The sequence below is a fragment of the Cricetulus griseus genome, chromosome 5, assembly GCF_003668045.3.
Source record: "Cricetulus griseus strain 17A/GY chromosome 5, alternate assembly CriGri-PICRH-1.0, whole genome shotgun sequence".
NCBI classification, from domain to species: domain Eukaryota; kingdom Metazoa; phylum Chordata; class Mammalia; order Rodentia; family Cricetidae; genus Cricetulus; species Cricetulus griseus.
This window is the reverse complement of record NC_048598.1, coordinates 58,093,845-58,115,152: the sequence shown is the minus strand read 5'-3', so window position 1 is coordinate 58,115,152 and position 21,308 is coordinate 58,093,845. Positions and strand designations below refer to the sequence as shown.

Here is a 21,308-nt window from a genome sequence, read left to right as displayed (position 1 = left end):
CCTTAGGTTTTGTTGTACACACTCAATTGAATTGTTTAATCACCAGGAAAATTCTCACCAAACTGTGCTGTGCTCAAATATGCCTAAAATAAACTGCCCAGCACCAGACTCGCAAAGTTTGAACCAACTGAATCATGTTGAACCAGACTACCTTCTTGCCTGCCATGGATCATTACTCTGGAGGCCATGGTGGTTGCAGAGACCCTGGCACATGCGTAGGTATAAAATTCTCAAAAAAAAAATAAATAATAGCATACTTCTGTCTGAATGTGCTGTCTTCTTCTATCATGCTCACTCAGTTGTGACAACACCTGCTGTGTAGTTCTTACCAGGGCCCAGACAGTGAAACCCATGCCCTAGAACCTCTAGGATTATGAGCAATAAACTTGTTTTTATTGCAAAGTTACCCAGTCTAGATATTGTGTTACAGCAATGGAAAATGTATTCACATACCCATCTAGAACCCTGTTCTCCTCTAACTTCTTTTGAAACCCACATACATTTTATCCCCATCTAGGATTAAGCTTCCCCATGTGTTCCCCATTCTTGAGGCCTGTTTTATTCCCATAGATGAGTCTTTGATGAATCAGAAGACAATCCATTCTCACTGGTAAAGCACAGTTTATTCATAAATGTCAGTCAGTACAATATGCACTACAGCACACCATGTGGTACACAGCATAGGCCTGGGAGAGCCACTTCACAATAAATTAGAGGAGCTGTCCGGTGACAGCATCCGGGATGTCTCAACAGCCACATGTTGCTATAAATACCATAGCTGCCAACTCGGCTATTTTCAGGTGCGATCAGAGAGCTGAGACCTCAGCCAGCAGCTGAGATCTATTCAAACCCTGATTTTTCCAGCGAGGCCCCAGCCCAGAAGAGAAGGTTCCTTCCACATCAGCAATTTCCAAGAAAAGACCCCCTCACTGCAGATAATGATGGGGCTTTCCACATATCTCTCCTCTTCAAAGTTAGGTGTTGAGCACAGGGGTGGGGGGTAGGAGGGAGAGAGCTCACAGTGGGTTATGTATCCCTAGATAATCAGACAAGGCACTTAGTGTCAAGCTGTAGAAGTCTCTTGATGATTCTCGTCAATCCAGGCTAAAAAGATGTCTAGCTCTCCTAGAGATTTAAGGGCAGCTGATGAGGCCTCCAGCTAAAACAAATAGACAAAATAAATAAATAAATAAAATTTGAAAACACATCATGTAGCCCTATCTGACTGCACTGAAGCCTGTATAGTAGAGTCCCCATAGTCTGAGCCCTATGCAGTTTCTCTTTTTATTTATTAGACCTTTGCATAGCATGCAGAATCAAAACTTATTCCCTCATAGCTTAGAACCCCTCCTGCGTATACACACAATCATTTCAGATCCTTTAAATGAGGGATTTAAAATCCCTCATTCCTTTCCCCCGTTTCTCCTTCTTTTCACAGAAAGTACTAGCCTTGCCAGCCAGGTCTTCTTAATGTTCTTGTTTCATGAGAAGCCTTATTCTCTTCAGTGCTCTCCGGTGAACAAGAACTTGTGGTCCCTACTAGCATCAAAGCACTGAGCCCCTCAAAGAGTGTGTACCCAAACATCACACAGCCAGTAACAGAACCAGTAATCCCTGACTTAGTTCACATCCTCCTATTCTAAAAGGAGATGGTAGGAGCTAAAAGCACATCCTTTGGAGCCACTCAGCATGGGACCATGTCCTAGCTCTACCAAGTAGCTGCAGTATAAACTTAGTTTATACTCAGAGCCTTGCTGGGAAGAGTCAATGTGGTCTTAGAACAATATCTGACTCACAGAACAAACCACTTGAATCTCCACTATCCCTCCAGCATCACTCAAAGCCTGTCCCCAAAAAAGCCAAGCTGCAAAACAGTCCTAACCTCTTCACTCTTCAATGCACTGGCATCACTTGAGAGTGTTGAGAATGAGGAACTTGGGTCTCGCCACGGAACTACTGTACTTCAATCAAATCCACAGGTGACACACCCTGGTAACTGTTCCTGCATCAACACCCATGTGAGAAGTACTGAGTGCACCAGGCAGGATGCCAAGGGCCGGGTCCTGACTGTAAGAACACTGTATGTGCTGTGTTTCGTGAGTAACAGCTTCAAACTCACTGGGGACCATTGCTCCTTCTGTATGATCACAGCGTATGTAGGCCTGGCCTGAGAGAGGGTGTAAGAAAACAGTGGAAGGAAGATGGAGAAGAGGACCAGGGAAGTGCTCAGTGACCTGTAACATTCTGCAGGCATCAACTTGTTTGGGCCCTCAATGAAGACTGGTGGAAAGAATAGACGATTTGCCTGGAGACAGGGCTGAAATAGGGTACTCTCTCAGCCATCTCATTTTCTGTCTTCCCTATACTCTCTCCAGACCCACCTGATCGTAGTTGTCATGGATGGTTCTGGTCGCATTGGTGGCTTCCTGACTACAGTGACACTGATTATGTACCTGCTGGGACACAATGAGGACAGAACTCATTAGAGGACTGTTACACCACCTCCTCCCCCCCATGCCCCTCCTCCCCCCATGCCCCTCCTTTATAGATCAGGTGAAAAAGCTTAGGCTACAACAACTGAGAGGCAATAGGGTCTGTCTGTGGAGAAAGTGTGCATTTGACCCTGGCTTCTGCTCCTTCTGCATCTACACAGATAGCTAGCTTCAGAAGAGCAAGCACCAGGTCTACCTTGTCACAATGCTGAATGCAACACCCCACAAGGTTAACTGAGTAAACACATCCGTTTCGTTCCACGATTGTAGGTTTTAAGGCAGGGCAGGAACTATTACCCTTTCTAACAGTTTTTTGAATCTGAGACAAAGAAGGAAGCCATCACCTGCCACAGAGGAACCATGTCACATAGCAACTCATCAACAGGAGCCTATGACTTCTCTTAGCCTGCATTTTGGTTGGTGGTTTTTACTTTTGTCTCTGTTTGATTTCAACCAGTGACAGAGAACTTGCTATGACTTCCCAGGCATGTCTTAGTGTGGAAATTCCAAAGGGTCAGAAACAAAAAGTCTAGAGGCGTGCTTATGGCCAGAATGCAACCCTTGGCGCATCCCTCTTATGGGATACAGTACACTCAGGTGACACTCTGGCGTCAGCTGGCTACTCCATGAGGGGACCTATCTGATGAGGTGTCAGCAGGTCCCTGAGACTGGCAAATCCATTGCAAAGTCTCAAAAGACACAGAAGTGAATGACAGGACAAGAAATGCCCTGATGGCACAAGTCCTGGCCTCATTTTGGGCAGATGGACGCAGATGCTTGGAATTCAGATGCACTGACTCACACATTGCTCCAAAGTTTTCTGCATGTAGAGGAAGGAGTTGGCAATGCTGCTGATTTGCCTCATGACCTCTGGGCTTGTCTCCTGATGGTCCTTGAACACCCTGTCTCTGTAGAAGGTCAGGAGGCGGCTGGTCACACAGCACACATCTACAGGCTACAGACACAAATTAGAGCATGCTCCAGAGGCCCTCTGCTCTTAACACTTTAAAGTACAGGAAGTAACTAAATGTTCTTTTCTAGAATTCAGGGCATTCTTCCATGCTCCCTGCAGTCAAGCTACCTACTACAGCCAGAAGATATATTTACAAAAAATAGAGCTTGGAATCACATCACAGACAAGGATTCTCAGCACAGCATCCCCAGCACAATATCAGAAATTCTTAAATCCCTACAAGAATCAGGTGCCTCCTTTATGAGAGGGTTTGCATCCCCTAAGCCAAGGTTGTCAGCTCTATAATCTCCCAGCCCGCAACATCCTTGGCTCCTGGACATCAGGTATCACATCAGGCATGATCAATATATCATCCTAGCCATTGAGCCCTAAACCACACACACTACTGGGGTTTCTCAAAGCTTGTCCCCTTAAACTGGAGGGTGGGGGGACTAAAATTTGCAAGCCTGGAGACTGGCAGCCACATCCGGGAATGTCAGAGGACTGAAATGGAAAGCAGATGCCTCTAGGACAAGACTCCAGATGCTCAAAACACAGCCCAGAGAAGCAGCAGTCGCCTTCTAGCAATTTGCACTCTGCAGGCCTAAGGAAGTACTGCAGAAGATTTACACCTCAGCCCCTAGACCGAGGGCAGCTTTTCCTAGACAGTGGCAGATCTTCTTTTCCCCTACCCTCACTTGGCCCCTTAGCCAGAAGAAATGGTTACACACCTCTGTGTTATTAAAGACTGTGACATTGGAGGAAGGAAGGAACAAAGGAAGGAATGAAGGAAGGAACAAAGGAAACGAATGAACAAACGAATGAACGAAAGTTGGTTCAGAAGTTGACAAACTTGTGACTAAGGCTAAGAAACTGACCTGAGGCTAAGAAACTACCCTCAAAACCCATGAAGGAAAGAAAGAACACCCAGCAGTTAGTTTTCTTCTCTCTCTCTCTCTCTCTCTCTCTCTCTCTCTCTCTCTCTCTCTATCTATCTCTCTCTCCCTCTCTCTCCCTTCCTTCATCCCTCCCTCTATCTCTCTCCCTTCCTTCATCCCTCCCTCTCTCTCTCTCTTTCTCTCTCTCCCTCCATCCCTCCCCCCCCCCTCTCACACATACACATATACAGAGGCAGACACAGAGAAAAGAAGAGAAAGACATGGAGCGAAGAGAAAGAGAAGAAAGGAAAGGAATATAATAAAGATCCTAACTTGTTCCTTACTCTGCCTCAGCCTTTTCTCAAGCTCAGGAGGAGAAAGGATCTGGAATCAGAGGCATAAACTAGAAGGGGGTGTCCTATTCGAGGCTTGGTCATTAACTTGTCATTCCCTTCCCCTTTGAAGTCTCGATTCCTCATAGACACACACTTTTAGTTTGTCATGTAAGAACTCTACAACAACAAAAATGTAGACCATTTTTTAGAATAGATGCCAGAGGTCAAAACAATTTTTTGTTTTGTTTAATTTGCTTTGCTTTTTGAGTCTTGATAACCATGAATTTGGAAATCACAAGAAAGAAAGCCTAACCTATGATTAAGATTCTACGAAACTGACTGACTAATCAGAACTTCTGTGGCTGTGAGGAGTTGTCATCTCTATGTCTGCCCTGGCAACTGTGACTATTAGGAGAAACTTTTTGGAAAATACCAACAACAACTAGTGTCCCCAAAGCTAACAATGTCATCAGATAGCATCTGAGGCCTACAGCGGATTCTCCACGATTTGCTACAACCTGCCTACCTTACGTTCCCACCAATATGATTTTAAATGCCTTCGTTTATGACTGTCTTTTGGTCTCTCACTGTACAAACCTCATGATATTGCACTGCTTCGAAACACTGTATCTAGCATAATCTACATTCCAGGCTGTAGTTGCTCATATTTGACTATAAAGAAAACTATCACTTATTCCCTTTGAACTGAAAGTTGGGTTTATTCATTAACATAGCTGTGGCTAGCCTGAAACTCAAAAAGTTGAACAGACTCGCTTCAAACTTGTAATAATCCTCCTGCCTCTGCCTCCCAAGTGCTGGGAGTTCAAGCATGTTCCACTACACCCGGCTAAGAGATCACTCTAAACACACTTCACGGGCTCTTTTTGTAAAGCGAAAAATCAGCTGACAAGCTACCATCTGGTGATATCGTTTCTGGAGAGTGGGGCTGGAGTCCCTACTAGCCTTCCCATCCAGATGCCAGAGTAAAGCACATTCCCAGACTTTCTAGAATAGTTTTGTGATAGTACTTACATCCCAAAAGTCTCCTCAGCTGCTCTGTTGTCCTTGTCAGAGAGCCAAGGCTCACCCTGGTCCCAAAGGTAGCTGTCCCTCTCAGCCCCCTTACCCTATTTTGTACATCCTTTGCATCCTATATCTGCTCGCCTCACTGTCCCTATCACACAGTCCTGCTTTCAGTAGTGTTACACCTCTTCTCCCCTGCATCTTAAACCTTTTATCTACTCATCTACAACCTCCTCAGCTTTCAACTGACTCTGGATTCTGTTTGTTTTTGTTTGTTTTCATTTCTCCCCAAGGAATCTTCCAAAACAATCTCCAAGCCCCTGAATTCCTGTCTCATTGGAGTACCTGGTACTTTTGTCACCCTGTGAGGAAGTATCACTTCTTTGGTCAAGCCCGTGATTTCAAAGTCACGGGGATACTGACTAACATGCCCAAATTGCTCAGATGACGAATAAGCCTGGGGCATTAAGAGCATACTGGGTAGGGATTTGTTTCTTAGCACGAAGTCATTAAAAAGCGGGCACAAACCAACTGGTACCTGAATGCTTTTCAGATTCTCCAATGTGGACAGGATGGTGACATTTGGGAAGGTGTCGTTAGTTTGCTGTGAAGAACAGGAGAGACATTGATGAGAACTCCCCATTTTCCCAGAATACTTCACAAGTAACAGGAGGAAGTTTGCCTTTCAGGCTAAGATGGAAGGTAAGGCATTCCCATTCCTTCAGACAATCCATGCTCACCAGGGCTCTTTTGATTTCTGGGAAACTCTTTTCAATAAGGCTCCTGTCCACAGAAATCAGACATCTCCTGAGGCTATGGGTGTGCACCGAGCAGAGGACAAGTGCCATGCCCAGGAGCCAGTGAGAAATGTTCTGTGCCTTCATATCCTGCAGCAAGGATTGAAGTCCGTTGTCCACCTAGACTGCAGAGCAGAGAAAATGAAAACCCCACATGCTCCTCCTGGGGACCTCATGCAGAGGCCGGATGGCAACCAAAAGAAGACTCAGCCCTTGGCCTTGGGGAGCTTCAAAAGCTCCAATGGACTCTGTGGTTTTCTTGAATTAATTGACTATGACCCTCCCACACCCTGCCCCCAACAGCTCTCACTGCAGTGTGTATCACACTTCAGTCTGACTCAACTCTTCATCAACTGGGGTGAAAAGTCTTGTTTCCAATGAACTGAATGAGGGGAACAGATTAGGCAACAGATCCAAAAAGCTGTACAAGCACATTGGCTTTCCGGAGGAAGCGGCACATTTTATGAAAAGCCTGGTGCATATCTACCTAAAATTGTGTTTGGAGAGATGTCACACATCATTGTGCAGCCTGAGATCTGTCTTTGGCACCCTCCAAAGTAGCACAAACTATATAAAGAGATAAACTTTACAATAGCAAGTGATCTGTGCCCTCTGCCCTCTGCCCACTGAATGCTCTCATTTCCCTGCGTGTGTGCAGAGGCCAGTGAATAGAGGAGAGCCCCAAACACAGCTAGCCATCTGGGGAGCCATAGCTCACCTACTTCTAGACTCCCACTATGATTCTGTGAGACTGTAATTATGAACAAGATGTATGAATGGGAGCCACACTGGCCCACTCCCCCACCACCACCACAGACCACATTTTCCTAGGATTCCCAGGCTCCTTGCCTAGAGAGCCAAGAAACAGCAAGCCCAAGCCTTTTGTTAACATGCAACCTTCCCGGAACACAGCAGGTATATACTGAGACCTCCCTCTGCCACACAGAGCTCGATTTTCTAATTCTCCAGGCAAACAAGGAAATAGACCCCAGTGGCAAGGGAAGTTGGTAGGCAGCATCCCCTCCCCATTCTGCTTCTAAAATAGGGTCCAGACATCTTGGCCAATTCAGCCAAGCAAGAGCGGAAGGCAACGCTAGCCCTACACAGTGGGCTTGTTGGACACTGTGGGAAATGCATGCTCTGCATAATTGCCTTGTTTCAGGTGACATCCACCCCTGAGGAGGTTTGTGTAGATGCACATTTTACCAAGGAGGGAACTAGAAATTAGGAGAATGAAATAGGTTGTCAGAGCTGAACTGGGCAGCTGACCTCTGTACTCACTACTTATGGCTAAGGTACCACTTAACAAATCAATTTCTCTCCTGGGTGCATATCCATCTCCCATGGAGAGCACAGCTTCACACTCGGAAAAAAAAAAAAAAAAAGAAAAAAAAAAAAAAAAAAAACTACACCATTTCTGATCAGGTCCCACTGAACCAGGAATGAGCTTTGCATTTAAAAAGATATTTGATACTGCAAAAGGTTAAGTTCCTGGAATGTAGTAAAGATAGTTGATTCCTTCATACTCTATTTTCTGTCCTTTACTCTTTCTTTTTTCCATTTCCTTTTGCTAAAAAGAAGGTACCAGAAAATACACACACACACACACACACACACACACACACACACACACACACACGGTACTCCTCCACATTCCATAAAAAAACCCTCAGCATCCTAGACATTACAGGACATTACAGGTCATGCACACTGGTCACCCTGTGGTATTAAGGGTCCAAGTGATGGCCGGTGCCAGCCTCACCTCTCCTGGTACCTCCTGCCGCAGTGGAGTCGTCTCTCGGTGCTCTTTGCCATTTAGAAAGGGCTGCTTACTTTTATGTTGTGGGGAAGAGGAAATACTGTCAAGGTTTACTGGGTGGGTCCACCTTCAGGAGACTCCCCCTTCATTTCTTTAGTACTTCATTGCCTTAATTGTTTTCTTTTCTTTCCTTTCCTTTGTGATACAGCTGATTAATCATTATTAAGAAATGCTCTGTTTTTCTGAGTTTTGACACACAGCTTCTGGGAAAAACAAACTCCCCATCACCATGCAAATGAGAATTACTTGCAATTTTGTGTTCATGGAGAAAAATCCAAGTTAGGTCACTTTCCCAGGAGCTGTGGCATGCCATCAACTGTACCCTGAAGGCACAGTCAGGAAAGTCCTGTGTGGATGGCCTGGCTCTGTCAGCAGCCAGCTTCATAAGGCTGGTCCTCTGGCTCCTGGTGTCTCACAAGGTTACCAAGGACCTAACAAACACCAGCTTTTACAGGTATTGCTTCATTTACCTTCATGGGAATCCAGTCTTTTTTCTCCTATAGGCAGAAGGTGTTTTGCACGTTATCTCTTTCCCCTTGATCTCATCCCTTGGAAGACCCTTTCATTCTTGATTGGTGCAAAGAGAAATGAGAGTGAGTAGTACCAGGCCTTAAGAGGAAGTCTCGGCAGAGCCGGGAACAGAACTTAGGACCCTTAAATATACTGTGGCCAAAACACCCTTTATCCAAGTTATTTTGTTATTTATTACAACTCTCCATTGTGGAGCTTTGCAGGGGTCAGAGTTTCAAGTACAGAAAGACGGTATAATTGTGTCCTCCCCAGGAGAGTCATTTTCCCTTGGGGACATGGCCTCTGGTAGGCTGCCCATGTCCTGGTAGTTGGCGTCATTCCCATGCACATATGGGCAACACTGATTGGACTCAGAAGGATTTTAGTAATAAGACAATAAAAGAGGACATGAAGCTGGAATGGAGACGGGGTGGAGGCACTCAGGGAGGCTGAGGGAGATAGCGGTGGATGGACATTATCAATGCATTGTATAAGAGAATGAAATTTCAAAGAATACATAAAAATATTATTTTAAAAACTAGTTTCCTGCCCAGTAGTGGTGGCGCACGCCTTTAATCCCAGCACTCGAGAGGCAAAGGCAGGTGGAGCTCAATGAGTTCAAGGCCAGCCGGGACTACAGATTGAGTTCCAGGACAGCCAAGGCTACAGAGAGAAACTCTGTCTTGAAAAACTAAAAAGCAAGCAGACAAACAAACAAACAACAACAAAACAAGTTTCCTCCCCCAAATGACTCTGGGATGGGATTTAATCAAAGAACGCCCCTAATACACAAACACACACAGAGTAGATACAGTGCCTGCTCCGGCTACCAACCTAAGGAGATAGAGGAGTAGACAGGGTACTGGAAGAATAGAGGGAGAGTCATAGAGGAACACAGCCTTTGATGGGGTTCAAGAGAAATGAACCCCAGAGTCTGAAAGACTGTTTCCAGTGTCTTGAATTTCATTAAACAGCTGGGAGAAGCTGTAGGCTATCATGGCTCACAGCCATGTAGCCCTGGAGTTAAACCCAGGCCTTCCCTCTTCTCTGGGAAGCATAAGCTACTGAAAACAAGTAAAATTAACCCCACAAAACAAGTAAAATTAACTTTGAGGATTCGAATGCGCTAATGGGCCTGGCCTATATCGTAGTAAATACAAATAGCATTTACTGTTATATAAGTAGCACGTAACAAACAGTATTTACTCTATGCTTTGCCATAAGAGAAAGACAGGACCTCCGTTAATATTTGATAAGTGTATCTGCTCCCTCTGGAAGAGAGACTAGAGCAGCTCTGCACTCCTGGGAAATGGGTGGGAGCATCCAGGTAGGTGGGTGCCATTTTCCCAGCATGGGCTCAGCTGCCTGGCTCAGAGCCCAAAGCCACATATGTGAGAGGATTGCAACATGACCATGCAGAGTCTCCCTCCACATTCACTCCAATTATCCGGCTTTCATTTCGGATCCAGGATGTCATCACTAGGACGCTTTCGGAGAAAAGGAAATGTGGGCAGTGTCTGTAATCCAGCACGCAATGTCAGAGTGGCTGTGATTACAAGCCGGGCTGACAGGCCCTGCTCCCAGGGGCTATCAGCCTGGAAACCAGGCACTCTGTACAAACAGTGCCTATTAAGTTCCTCTGTACAAACAGTGCCTATTAAGTTCTCACCATTTGGCCTGCTGTGGAGATTAAATAATTAGATGTTAGCCCCCAACACAGAGGCATAAGCAATTCCAAGGTGTTATTCATTTATTTTTTGAGACAGGGGCTTGCTATGGTGCACGGATTGGCCTCAAACTTAGGATCCTCCTGCCTCGGGCTCCCAAGTACTGGAGTTAGAAGTGTGCACCGCTCAACCTAGCTTGCTATTAACTCTACAGTTCCATTTAAATCCCTTGAGAGGAAGGGGAACGGTAGGAAGTGATTTTTCTCTATCCTAAGCTTTTCTGTCTAACACTTAATACTGAAAAATTCAAACATAGCTCAAGATGGAATTGTACCCTTTCTGGAGCTGCAGTCAAAATTGTGAATGCGGTCGATAGACACAGAGGTACCTGTGGCCTTAGTAGTAAGCCATCTAGACCCTGCTGAGAGACCATTTCAAGACTAGGGCTCCATCTTCCATTTGTGCTGCTCATGGTGGTGCATGCCTGCAACCCCAGAACTCAGGAGGTGGGTGGGTGGGATCGTCTCATGTTCCAGACCAGCCTGGGCTACAGTAAAGTGAGGCTCAGTCCCCTTCCTCCATGCCATCAAAAAGTTTCATTTGTCAAATAGGGAAGCAGTAAGAGTGTGAAGGGAGATTCAGAAGCTGGAATCACGAATACTCCAAGTCTGGCAGGTACTGTGGAGTCTTGCAAGGTTCCCAGTCCTCCATCCCCACCCAGCATTCACTCTAACTGCATGAATCATTCGTGTTGGTGCCATGACAAGTTCTTGTCCGTGAAAGGCTAGAGCATGTCCACCTGCAAGTGCAGGTCCAAGCATGCCCCTCACTTTCCCCGGGAATGAGGCTCCACAGAATGGAGAGGCATACGGCCTTGCAGCAGGATTGGGATGAGCTGGGTTAGGTCCACGGGAATAATTTTGGTTAAACTTGAGGAAGAACCCATTATGAAGACTAGAAAACACTAGAAGGTGTGACAGCTAAAGAAACCTGTAAAAGGGGGGGGGAGGTTGTTGGCATTGATGGATGAAAATGTGGCATGCAATCGGACTCAAAAGAACAGATAAACTGAGTGTCGTGGTGCACACCTTTGATCCCAGTTTTCGGAAGGCGGCAAAAATATTAAAATGTTTAAATATCTTGGTAAATACACATGGATCATAACTATCCTTTGAATTATAGATAACTTTGAAAGTAACTTTTTATCAAAGATAAATTTTGGGAGACTGGGTGTGGTAGCACACACCTTTAATCCCAGGTTTTAGGAGGCAGAGACAGGTGGCTCTTTGTGTGTTCAAGGCTAGCCTGGTCTACATAGTGAGATCCAGGACAACCAGGGCTACATACATAGTGAAACCCTAACAACAACAACAACAACAAAAAGATAAATCTCGGAACTGGAGAATCTGACTTCCCCAGGGAACCCAGGCACACATATGGTGCACAGACGTACAGGCAAACAAAACACCCGTACACATAAAATAAAACATTTTTTTAAACAGTAAGTTTTTCAGTTCTTGTAAATTTACCCCCCAAAAGTTTCCTCCAGTTTGGGAATTAGAGATGAGTCAAGCCACCAGAGAGCACACAGTTCAACCTACCCCGTCCCAGCAATGAACTGGGGATGAGCCACCATCTCACATGGTACAGCAAGCAGGCTGTTCTCAAAGCCTAACAGAGCCACCTGTCTACCCCATGCTCTCCTCACATCCTGGAATCAGGTGGAGTGGACAGGCACTTAGAGCTGGTTCAGTGCAGGAAATGATGTCTCTGTCCCAGTCAAGCTATTCTGACTTGTGCTTAGTCAGTGAGCTAAATAGCTTGAGGAATTCTAACCTGGGCACACCCATGTTAGTGAGCAGAGAATGACAAATCCACCTGCCATTCTACTACGGCAACGTGGACTTCCCCAGCTGCTGCTGTTGGGCACCTGCTCCTCTCCTGAGGAGTTCCACATCCTGCTAGCCCCTCAACAGCAAGCTCCCTCCTGGCTTTCCTGACAGTCAAACATCCATCCAGCTTTCACAACTCTCCCCTCTCTCCTCACCTGACCCTTTCCCCTCCTCTCTACCTACCCTGTCCCCTGGAAAGGGTTCTGTCTCTTTCCCATGGGACACCTGATATTCATTTGATTTTGATTTCCAGACATATATATCTCAGAGTCCATGTATCTTTGAAGTTCAGAATAAACTGGGCATCCTGTGATTCCATTTCCTAATTTGATACCTTAAAGTGGACTTCCTGTTACAAGGACCAGGGCATAAAGGGATGTGGGCCCCCCCCCAGGTCCTGAAACTTGGGTGTACTGGTGGAGTTCCCTTAAAAAAATTAACTCATAAATGGAAATACAGTCAAGAATGGGATCATACACTCACTTCAGCACTTGAGAAACTGAGGCAGAAATTACAAAAGTTCAAAGTCAGTCTGGTATGAGAAGAAGAAGAGGAAGAAGAAGGAGGAGGAGGAGGAGGGGAGGAGGGGGAGCAGAGGGAGAGGGGAGGGGGAGCAGAGGGTGGAGAGAGAGAAGGGAAGGAGGGGGGACGGGAGGAGGGGGAGAATTTATTTAGAATGGGAAATTACCATTTTTCTTAAAAGTTAACATATAATAAACACACAAAATACAAAAATTAAACCACTACTTCTATAAATTACCTGTCTGTCATCTTTTGGGTTGTTTCTTCTATAATGATGTTTTATTGTTGTTATTCTCTGTAGGGAAACAAAAAATGAGTAACACATTCTTATAGTCTGTGCAAAACTATATTTATTGTTCAAAGTAGGAATCTGTAAAGTATGCTATAGGTTTGTGCTCTGCAGGTTTGAATTCAGATAAATCCCACTCTACATGATCTCCATTGGAAAAGTGACATTTAAGCTTCACCTGAGATTGTAGGAACAACATTTCTGAGTATGTCTCTGCTAGACTCTAATGAAAACCAAGCTGTGGGTTACAGTTTTTTGTGCCTTGATGAGCAGAAGGGTTTCCAGTGTTCTGCAGCCTGAATCTGACTTCTCTTCCAGTATCCACACTTCTCAGAGTAAGCCAGAGTACCAGATGTGACCAGGATGGCTAGTGATCACACACACATGTGACACAAGCCTTGCAAATACAGCCCCTAAAAGGCAAGCGCATCCCCCACTCAACTTTGTCTTAGTCATATCTCCCCCACGTCCTGGGGCTTCCCCAAGCCATCTGGCATGAATAGAAGGCCAACAAAGAAGAAGGGATGGAAGTGGGGGCTGATTCTGATTAAAGCTGAAGTCAGTCACTTTCAGGAGCATCAGGAGAGCATAGGGGCTAGGAAGAGCCCCAAACTGAACAGTAAATCCTCCGAGTGCACAGGCTCTTTGGCAGTGCATTGCATTCACTCGTGTTTTCTAATTTAACTTAATGCTATTTTACTTTATTTTTGAGATCACAATATAATTACAACACATCCCTCTTCCCTTGCCTCCCTGGGAACCCTTCCATATACCCATCCCAGCTCTTCTTCAAATTCATGGGTTCTTTTTCCACTAATTGCTGTTGCATGCACATACATGCGGATATATTCCTAAATATAACCTTTACAGAGAAATAGATGGTTTTAGAAGGCACCAATGAAAAAGCAGCCATTAGTTGTTACAACCTCGCTACCCCTATTCCTAGGTCCCAGGACAACAGCCTTCAGCATGTAGTTCCCTCTGTTCTGCTCAGGCCCTTCATTCTAAAAAGCATTCATAATCTGTATCATAAACAAAGTGTCCACCTGCCTACTATAATGGAAGATTAAGATGTACTTTGTAATTTAATTTGTAGTATGCCATCCAAACATGTTGCCTTCTTCCTTCATCCTGCCAACAATCAGATGACCCTTTTCTAGACAACACATCTCTCAAGTCATCAGGGAGAAGCAGGAGTTTCCCTGGGAAGACTTTGTGTCTCCATTTGCGCCAGCGACATCCAGAGGAGCACTGCAGGCCCTGAGAGTCTCATCCCAACATCCAATACTCAAACTCCACAAACCAAAAGAGCCAGATAAAGGGGACTAGCTGGCTGGCACTGCACAGCTGCACACCCAGGCTCTGTAGTAATCCTGGGTACATTATCTCCTCTAATCTTCACACCTACTCTATGCGGTAGATACTTTTTCTCTATTGTCTCAGAGGAGGAAGCTGGAGGCCTGCAGCTATTAAATGCCTGCCCAAGGGCTGTCAAATGCTGACTGACAAACCAAATGCAATCAGAAGCAGCCCACTTGGTACCTCTGTTTTTAACTACTGCAGGGTACCAGACATGAAAGACCATCCAGAACACCTTTCCCATTTGGGGAGGAAGAAAGCTAGGGTTCAGAAAGAACAGTCTGACCTAAAACTACACTGTCAAATCTCATGGTATCTCTGTGGCTAGAGCTTACATCCAGGGTTCTTTCCATGCACAGAAACTTTGTCACCTCTTCTAACTTCAAACTTTCTTTCTAGAGCAAAACAAAACAAAACAAAACAAAAAAAAAAAAAAAAAACCTTTCTTCTTCCCCTTGGAGAAATGGGATGGAGAGTGGCTCACGGGCATCTCCTCCAACTAACAAGTATAGGCCTGTCAGAGGAAACTGATTCTGTGGAAATTGAATGTGACTTTTCCCTTCTTGGTAAAATAGCCCATGCCAGTCAAAAAGCACTGCACCCATAGGAGCCAGGGAGTTCCTGGGGAGGGTGTCACCTTGGAAGACCTGAGCGGATAAGGAGGGTAGGATAAGGCCCCTGGCTTACTGCACAGGCAGAGCCAGCAAGTGGCTGATCTGTCTCAACTATTCAGAACCAAAAGCATGTCAGAGGCATAGAAGGCACAAAAGACACAGGCCACATCTTCATCCACCCCACATTACACAGTGAGCAGTCCCCTGTGGTACCACCCCTGCTCCTAGGTTCATGTCTACTCAGAAAGTCAGAAGTTGAGTCTAGAATCCCTTTTCTGGAGGATTTTCTCCGCTGGGTTGGCTATTTATAACTCTAGGTACATGTTCGTTCAGCATGACATGTTATATGGGACCCAGATGTCACTATCTACATAGAAGTGAGCTAGAATTTTCAGTGTAAGTCTAAAATTCAAAGGGACATGAAACTCCTGCTGGAATTGTCTTTTTACCCTCACAGCCTTTGTGTTCTCCTTGGTCCCTCCTCAGCACCTGCAAATACATTTCATGTGCTCTGTTCATTTTCATTTTAGAATGCGTGGGCCATTCAGAAGTCTCCCATTGGATTTAAGGCTCTGGAGGGCTGAGACCATGTCTTCTGATGAGAGAACACAGGCTAATTAAACTACATTGTATCTTTGTTAAGTCAGCTTTTTGGTTTGAGCACTCCTAAGTGAGTGTTGCTTACTGCTTTGTCCCCAGAAAGCTACACAGAGTAGGCACCCCAACAGTGGTTGTTGAGGGAATGAATGAAGGAATGAATGAATGAATGAATGACATGGGGCCTTCTAAAGGCATAAACAAAGATACAGCTCTTTGGTGTTGCCTCACATCCATCTGTATGGTGTTTGGAAATTCCACAGATAGTAACCAGCCTGATGAGCTAGTGACAGGAAAGGACCAGGATTTGTATGATAGAAACGCTGTTTTAGAAGAGCAAGGTAGATCAGTGGGGGAAGCACTCATTTTGCAAGCCTGACGACCTGAATTCAATCCCTGGAACCCACATAAATGTAGATGAGAGAGCTAACTCTACAACTCTACAAAAAGTTCACCTCTGATCTCCACATGTGTGCCTTGGCACACATTACACACACACACACACACACACACACACACACACACACACACACACACACACACCACCACCACCACCACCACCACCATCTTCATCATCATCATAAATAACAATTTAAAAAGAAGGAAGGGAAAGGCCGTTCTTCAGTGTCCCTGAGGAAAGATCTAAGGAATTTAGTCCCAGGAGGTCTACACGATTCTTTCTCAGTGTGCAACAGAGTTAGATTCAGCAGAGATGGGAATAAAACTATCGTGGCTGTTGAATTATGGAGTCTTTTCATTCTCCCTCAGTGTATGTGTATGTGACTTTGCTGAGGGCACAAGAAAATGTGGTGTCAGAAGGTAACATTTGAAATTGGCACTTTATGGGTATGGAAGAATTATCAAGCAGGAAAAGAAAACTCCTCCACTTTTCCAGCTGTATCACAGCAAGCTGAATTATTTTCCCAGGAACTTCAAAGCACAATAGCAGTAAAGTGCATGTATGTGCCAGAGTGGCTTGCCATCACTGAAGCTGTACTTGGAACACAATCAATGTTTAAACACAGAGAACATTAATCACACACAGACTGAAGAGCTGAAGTATCTGATTCATTCCTTTGAGAAATTGATTTTTAAAATATAATACATTTATTAACTGTCGATCTTAGTGTCTGTGCTACTGGTATTGCATTCAGGAAGCAGTCTTCTGTACCAATTCATTCAAGGGTACCTCCCACTTTATCTTCTAAGAGGTTCAGAGTGGCTGGATTTATGTTGAGGTCTTTGATCCATTTGAACTTAAGTTTTGTGCATGGTGATAGATATGGATTTATCTGCAATCTTCTAAATGTCAGCATCCAGTTATGCCAGCACCATTTATTGAAGATGTTTTTCCCCATTATATAATTTTAGCTTCTTTATCAAAAATCAGGTGTTCGTAGGTGTGGGGATTAATATAAGGGCTTTCAATTCAAATCCACTGGTCTACCTGCCTGTTTTTGTGTCAATACCAATAGCTCTATAGTAGAGTTTGAAGTCCAGAATGGTGATGCCTCTGGAAGATCCTTTATTGTACAGAGTTGTTATGGCTATCCTGGATTTTGAAACTGAGAAGCTTCTGTAAGGCAAAGGACACAGTCAACAAGACAAAATGGCAGCCCACAGAATGGGAAAAGATCTTCACCAACCCCACATCTGAAAGAGGGCTGATTTCCAAAATATACAAAGAACTCAAGAAGCTAGTCACCAAAACACCAAATAATCCAATTAAAAAGTGAGGTACAGAACTAAATAGAGAATTCTCAATAGAGGAATCTAAAATGGCTGAAAGACACTTAACAAAGTGCTCAATATCTTTAGCCATCAGGGAAATGCAAATAAAAACAACTCTGAGATATCATCTCACACCTGTCAGAAGTGCTAAAATCAAAAATGCCAATGACAGTTTATGCTGGAGAGGATGTGGAGAAAGGGGAACACTTCTTCACTGCTTGTGGGAGTCCAAATTTGTGCGGCCACTTTGAAAATCAGTATGGCGGTTTCTCTGGAAAATGGGAATCAGTCTACCACAAGATCCAGCAATTCCACTCTTGATCATATACCCAAATGATGCACATTCACACAACAAGGACATCTGTTCAACTATGTTCATAGCAGTATTATTTGTAATAGCCAGAACATGGAAGCAACCTAGATGCCCCTCAACCAAATAATGGATAAAGAAAATGTGGCATATTTACACAATGGAGTACTACTCAGAGGGGGAAAAAAAAAAACAATGAAATCTTGAAATTCGCAGGCAAATGGATGGAACTAGAAGAAACCATCCTGAGTGAGGTAACCCAGTCACAGAAAGACAAGCATGGTATGTACTGACTCATATATGGATATTAAACATAGAACAAAAGTTTATCAGCCTACAATCCACACCACCACAGAAGCTAAGAAACAAGGAGGACCCTAAGAGAGACACACATAGTTCACTGGAGAAGGGGAAAGGGACAAGAACTCCTGAACAAATTGGGAGCATGGCGGAGGGGGAGTGCAGAGGGGGAGGGAGGGAGGAGAAAGAGGAGCAAGGAGGAGAACATGAGGGATCAGGAAGATTGAGTCAGGGGATGAATAGAGGAGAGCAAGAAAAGAGATACCTTACTAGAGGGACCCATTATAGGTTTAAAGAGAAATCTGGCACTAGGGAAATGTCCAGAGATCCACAAGGATGATGCCAAATAAGAATCTAAACCACAGTGGAGAGGCTTCCTTAAATGCCCTTCCCCTATAATGAGATTGATGACTACCTTAAATGCCATCCTAGAGCCTTCATCCAGTAGCTGATGGAAGCAGAAGCAGAGATTCATAGCTAAGCACTGAGCTGAACTCCTGGAATCCAGTTGTAGAGGGAGGAGTGATGTGCAAAGGGGTCAAGAGTTTCCCCATGCTGGGGAAACCCACAGAAACAGCTGACCTGAGCAAGCGGGAGCTCATGGACCCCAGCCAGACAGCTTGGGAACCAGCATAGGATTGAACCAGACCCCCTGAACTTAGGTGACAGTTGACAGTTAGGAAGTCTATAGGGCCTCTTGCGGTGGAACCAGTATTTATCCTTAGTGCACAAATGGACTTTGGGAGTGCATTCCCCCATGGAGGGATACTCTCTCAGCCTAAATACAGGGGAGGGTCTAGGCCCTGCCCCAAATGATGTGAGAGACTTTGAAGACTGTTTCTAATTTAAATTAAAAAAAAAACTATGAATACATGTGTTATCTTAGTCACTGTTCTATTGCTGTGAAGAGACACCATACCCAAGGAACTCTTATGAAAGAAAGTATTTAACCAGGGTTTACTTACAAGTTCAGAGGCTTAATCTATTGTCATCATGGTAGTGGGCATGGTGACACACATGGGGATGTAGCTGAGAGCTATATCCTGGTTCACAGGCTGAGAGGGAGTGACACTGGGCCTGGCTTGGACTTTTGAAACCTCAAATCCCACCCAGTGACATTCTTCCTCCAACAAAGCCTCATCTACTCCAACAAGGCCATACCTCCTAATCCTTCTAGTACTTTACAATAGTGCTAATCCCTTGTGACTAAGCATTCAAGTATATGTTCATATGGTAGCCATTCTTATTCAAACTACCACATGTACATATAAGAAACTATATCAATATACAAGTCTTCTGCTAGTGTCCATGCATAAACTTTTTAGGAGTCCATGAACCTAAACTACTATCTGCTGTTGTTTGTTGCTGCTTCAGGCAATGAAACACGAACCACAAAACTCAACAAAACCCATGTGGAGTTTATTGGGAAAGGGAGCCATTTAGAATTTTAACTCAGCAGTTAGAGCAGTTGAAACTGGAGTCATGAAGCTGCCATCTGAGCAGCTCTGTGTTGCCACAGCTCCACATGGTCCCAGCTTCCCAGTTTCTGTGTACAGAGTCCTTACGAAGCCACTGAATGCATGCACGATGTAGCCTTGCAACACAGGGCCCTTTGAGCTGTCTAAGTATCTGCCTGAAGACTGGTTTTATACCCTGCCAATTGTCAGGAGGCAGGATCAGCACAATGCCAGGATAACAACACTAGCGTGAAAAGACTTGGAACTTGTAATGTAGCTCAGTGGTCAAGTGTACTCAGACTATGCTAGACCATGGGTTCATTTGGTATTGCTGGTTGTGTAACTCTGGACAAGTTGATGAGTTTTCTGTCCCCATGTCCTCATATCCAGAAGTGCTTGTGGCAATGTCTTCCCAGCTCTCCTACATCAGGAATCACATTTGCAGCATTAAATACAGAGAGGCCTGCACCTGCCTTTTTCCCAGCCCAGTACCTAAGAGAATAAGAGTGAGGTATGGATGCTTGGCTTTTGCTGCCCACTGGTATAAGTCACAGAAACAGATGCCATGCTAGGACAAAACTGCAAGCTTACTTTTCCAGCTAGATTTGCTCACTCTAGACCTTCTTGTGAAAAGATCTTTTCATACTTTAGAGCTTAAGGGACATCTCATTTAGGAAGAAAGAGGAAGAATAAATGCTGGCTCTCGTAAAGCTACAGTCAGTGTGTCAACATGGTTGGCAGAGCCAAATTACATTGAATTGTATGAGCATCTAGAGATGGGGTGGCTAGCCAACCCAGTTTACCTGGAACTGTTAAGTTCTAGGGAACTGGACTTTCAGTCCCAGCATCCGGAAAGTCCTAGACAAATCCAGACAAGTTGGTCACCCTAGACTAGAAAAGCCAGATTTGAGTTTTGACTCTATGGGAAGAAATCCTATATCTTGAGCCTGTAGTCTGTGCATAACTAATTGTTTCTGTGTTTGAACACTGATTTTCTCACAAACAGGATTCTCACATGGCTCCATTCTTGGACTGTGTTCCGACACTCCACTATTCCAATATTCGTCTCATTCACAAGTGGTGTCTATTACTGCGTGCTCTCAAAAGCATTTTATGTATGATATTGTTTTATATTAAAACCATATACATAGGGAAGCTGTTTTGATTTTCTCTTCCACATACAGTCCTGAGTTTAGGTGGTTGAAGGACCATCAGCTGGCTCGAATGAGAATTATACCTTAAGCATCTTGGCTTGCCATCAAAGCCTCTACCTTGTGGATCATTCTCCCTTCACACTTTATGGGGCAACAACTACAGTTGCCATTGGCCCAGAGCACTCATCTCTGGACAAATAATCCATGATAGAAAGCAGATGAGCCCCAAGGTATTTGGGACAAGGCCAATCCAAGGCTTTCCCTGAGGCCCTAATGTGTGGAGGAGTGTAGTTCCTTGCCTAAAACCAGGAATAATCGTAGCAGAACCAGTAATGGTGTGGGACCAAGGGTCTTGGGGAGCTGTGGCTTCGCATCCTGAGAACTTAAGTCTTTCCTCTCCAGGGCTATGGGTATCAGTCCTGTGGCCGCTGTGATGAACTTTAGATAACCTGTGTTCCCTTGTGCAATATTGCTTGATCAGCCTCCTGCTGACCTTGTCCCACTATATGACAGCCTTCTCCTGACTCTGTTTCATTTTTCCCTTACAAACTGTATATAAAACACTCAACTTCTTAACAAACATGTTTGGCATAAGACACAGCTTGCACAA

The 21,308-nt window shown here is 44.6% G+C and overlaps 1 protein-coding gene across 1 annotated transcript in view; it reads right to left on the bottom strand.

Annotated features, from left to right (window-relative positions):
* Positions 1-601: 601 nt before the first annotated feature.
* Il19 (interleukin 19) overlaps positions 602-21,308 on the bottom strand; it is a 75,774-nt gene continuing 55,067 nt past the window's right edge. The window contains exons 2-7 of the mRNA XM_027417710.2: positions 13,126-13,182; positions 6,421-6,602; positions 6,219-6,284; positions 3,295-3,447; positions 2,382-2,456; positions 602-1,159 (exon numbers count right to left, since the gene is read on the bottom strand). Of these exons, the coding sequence (XP_027273511.1) occupies positions 1,064-1,159; positions 2,382-2,456; positions 3,295-3,447; positions 6,219-6,284; positions 6,421-6,564 (534 nt within the window). The 5' untranslated portion in view covers positions 6,565-6,602; positions 13,126-13,182 and the 3' untranslated portion in view covers positions 602-1,063. The remainder of the gene's footprint in view (positions 1,160-2,381; positions 2,457-3,294; positions 3,448-6,218; positions 6,285-6,420; positions 6,603-13,125; positions 13,183-21,308) is intronic.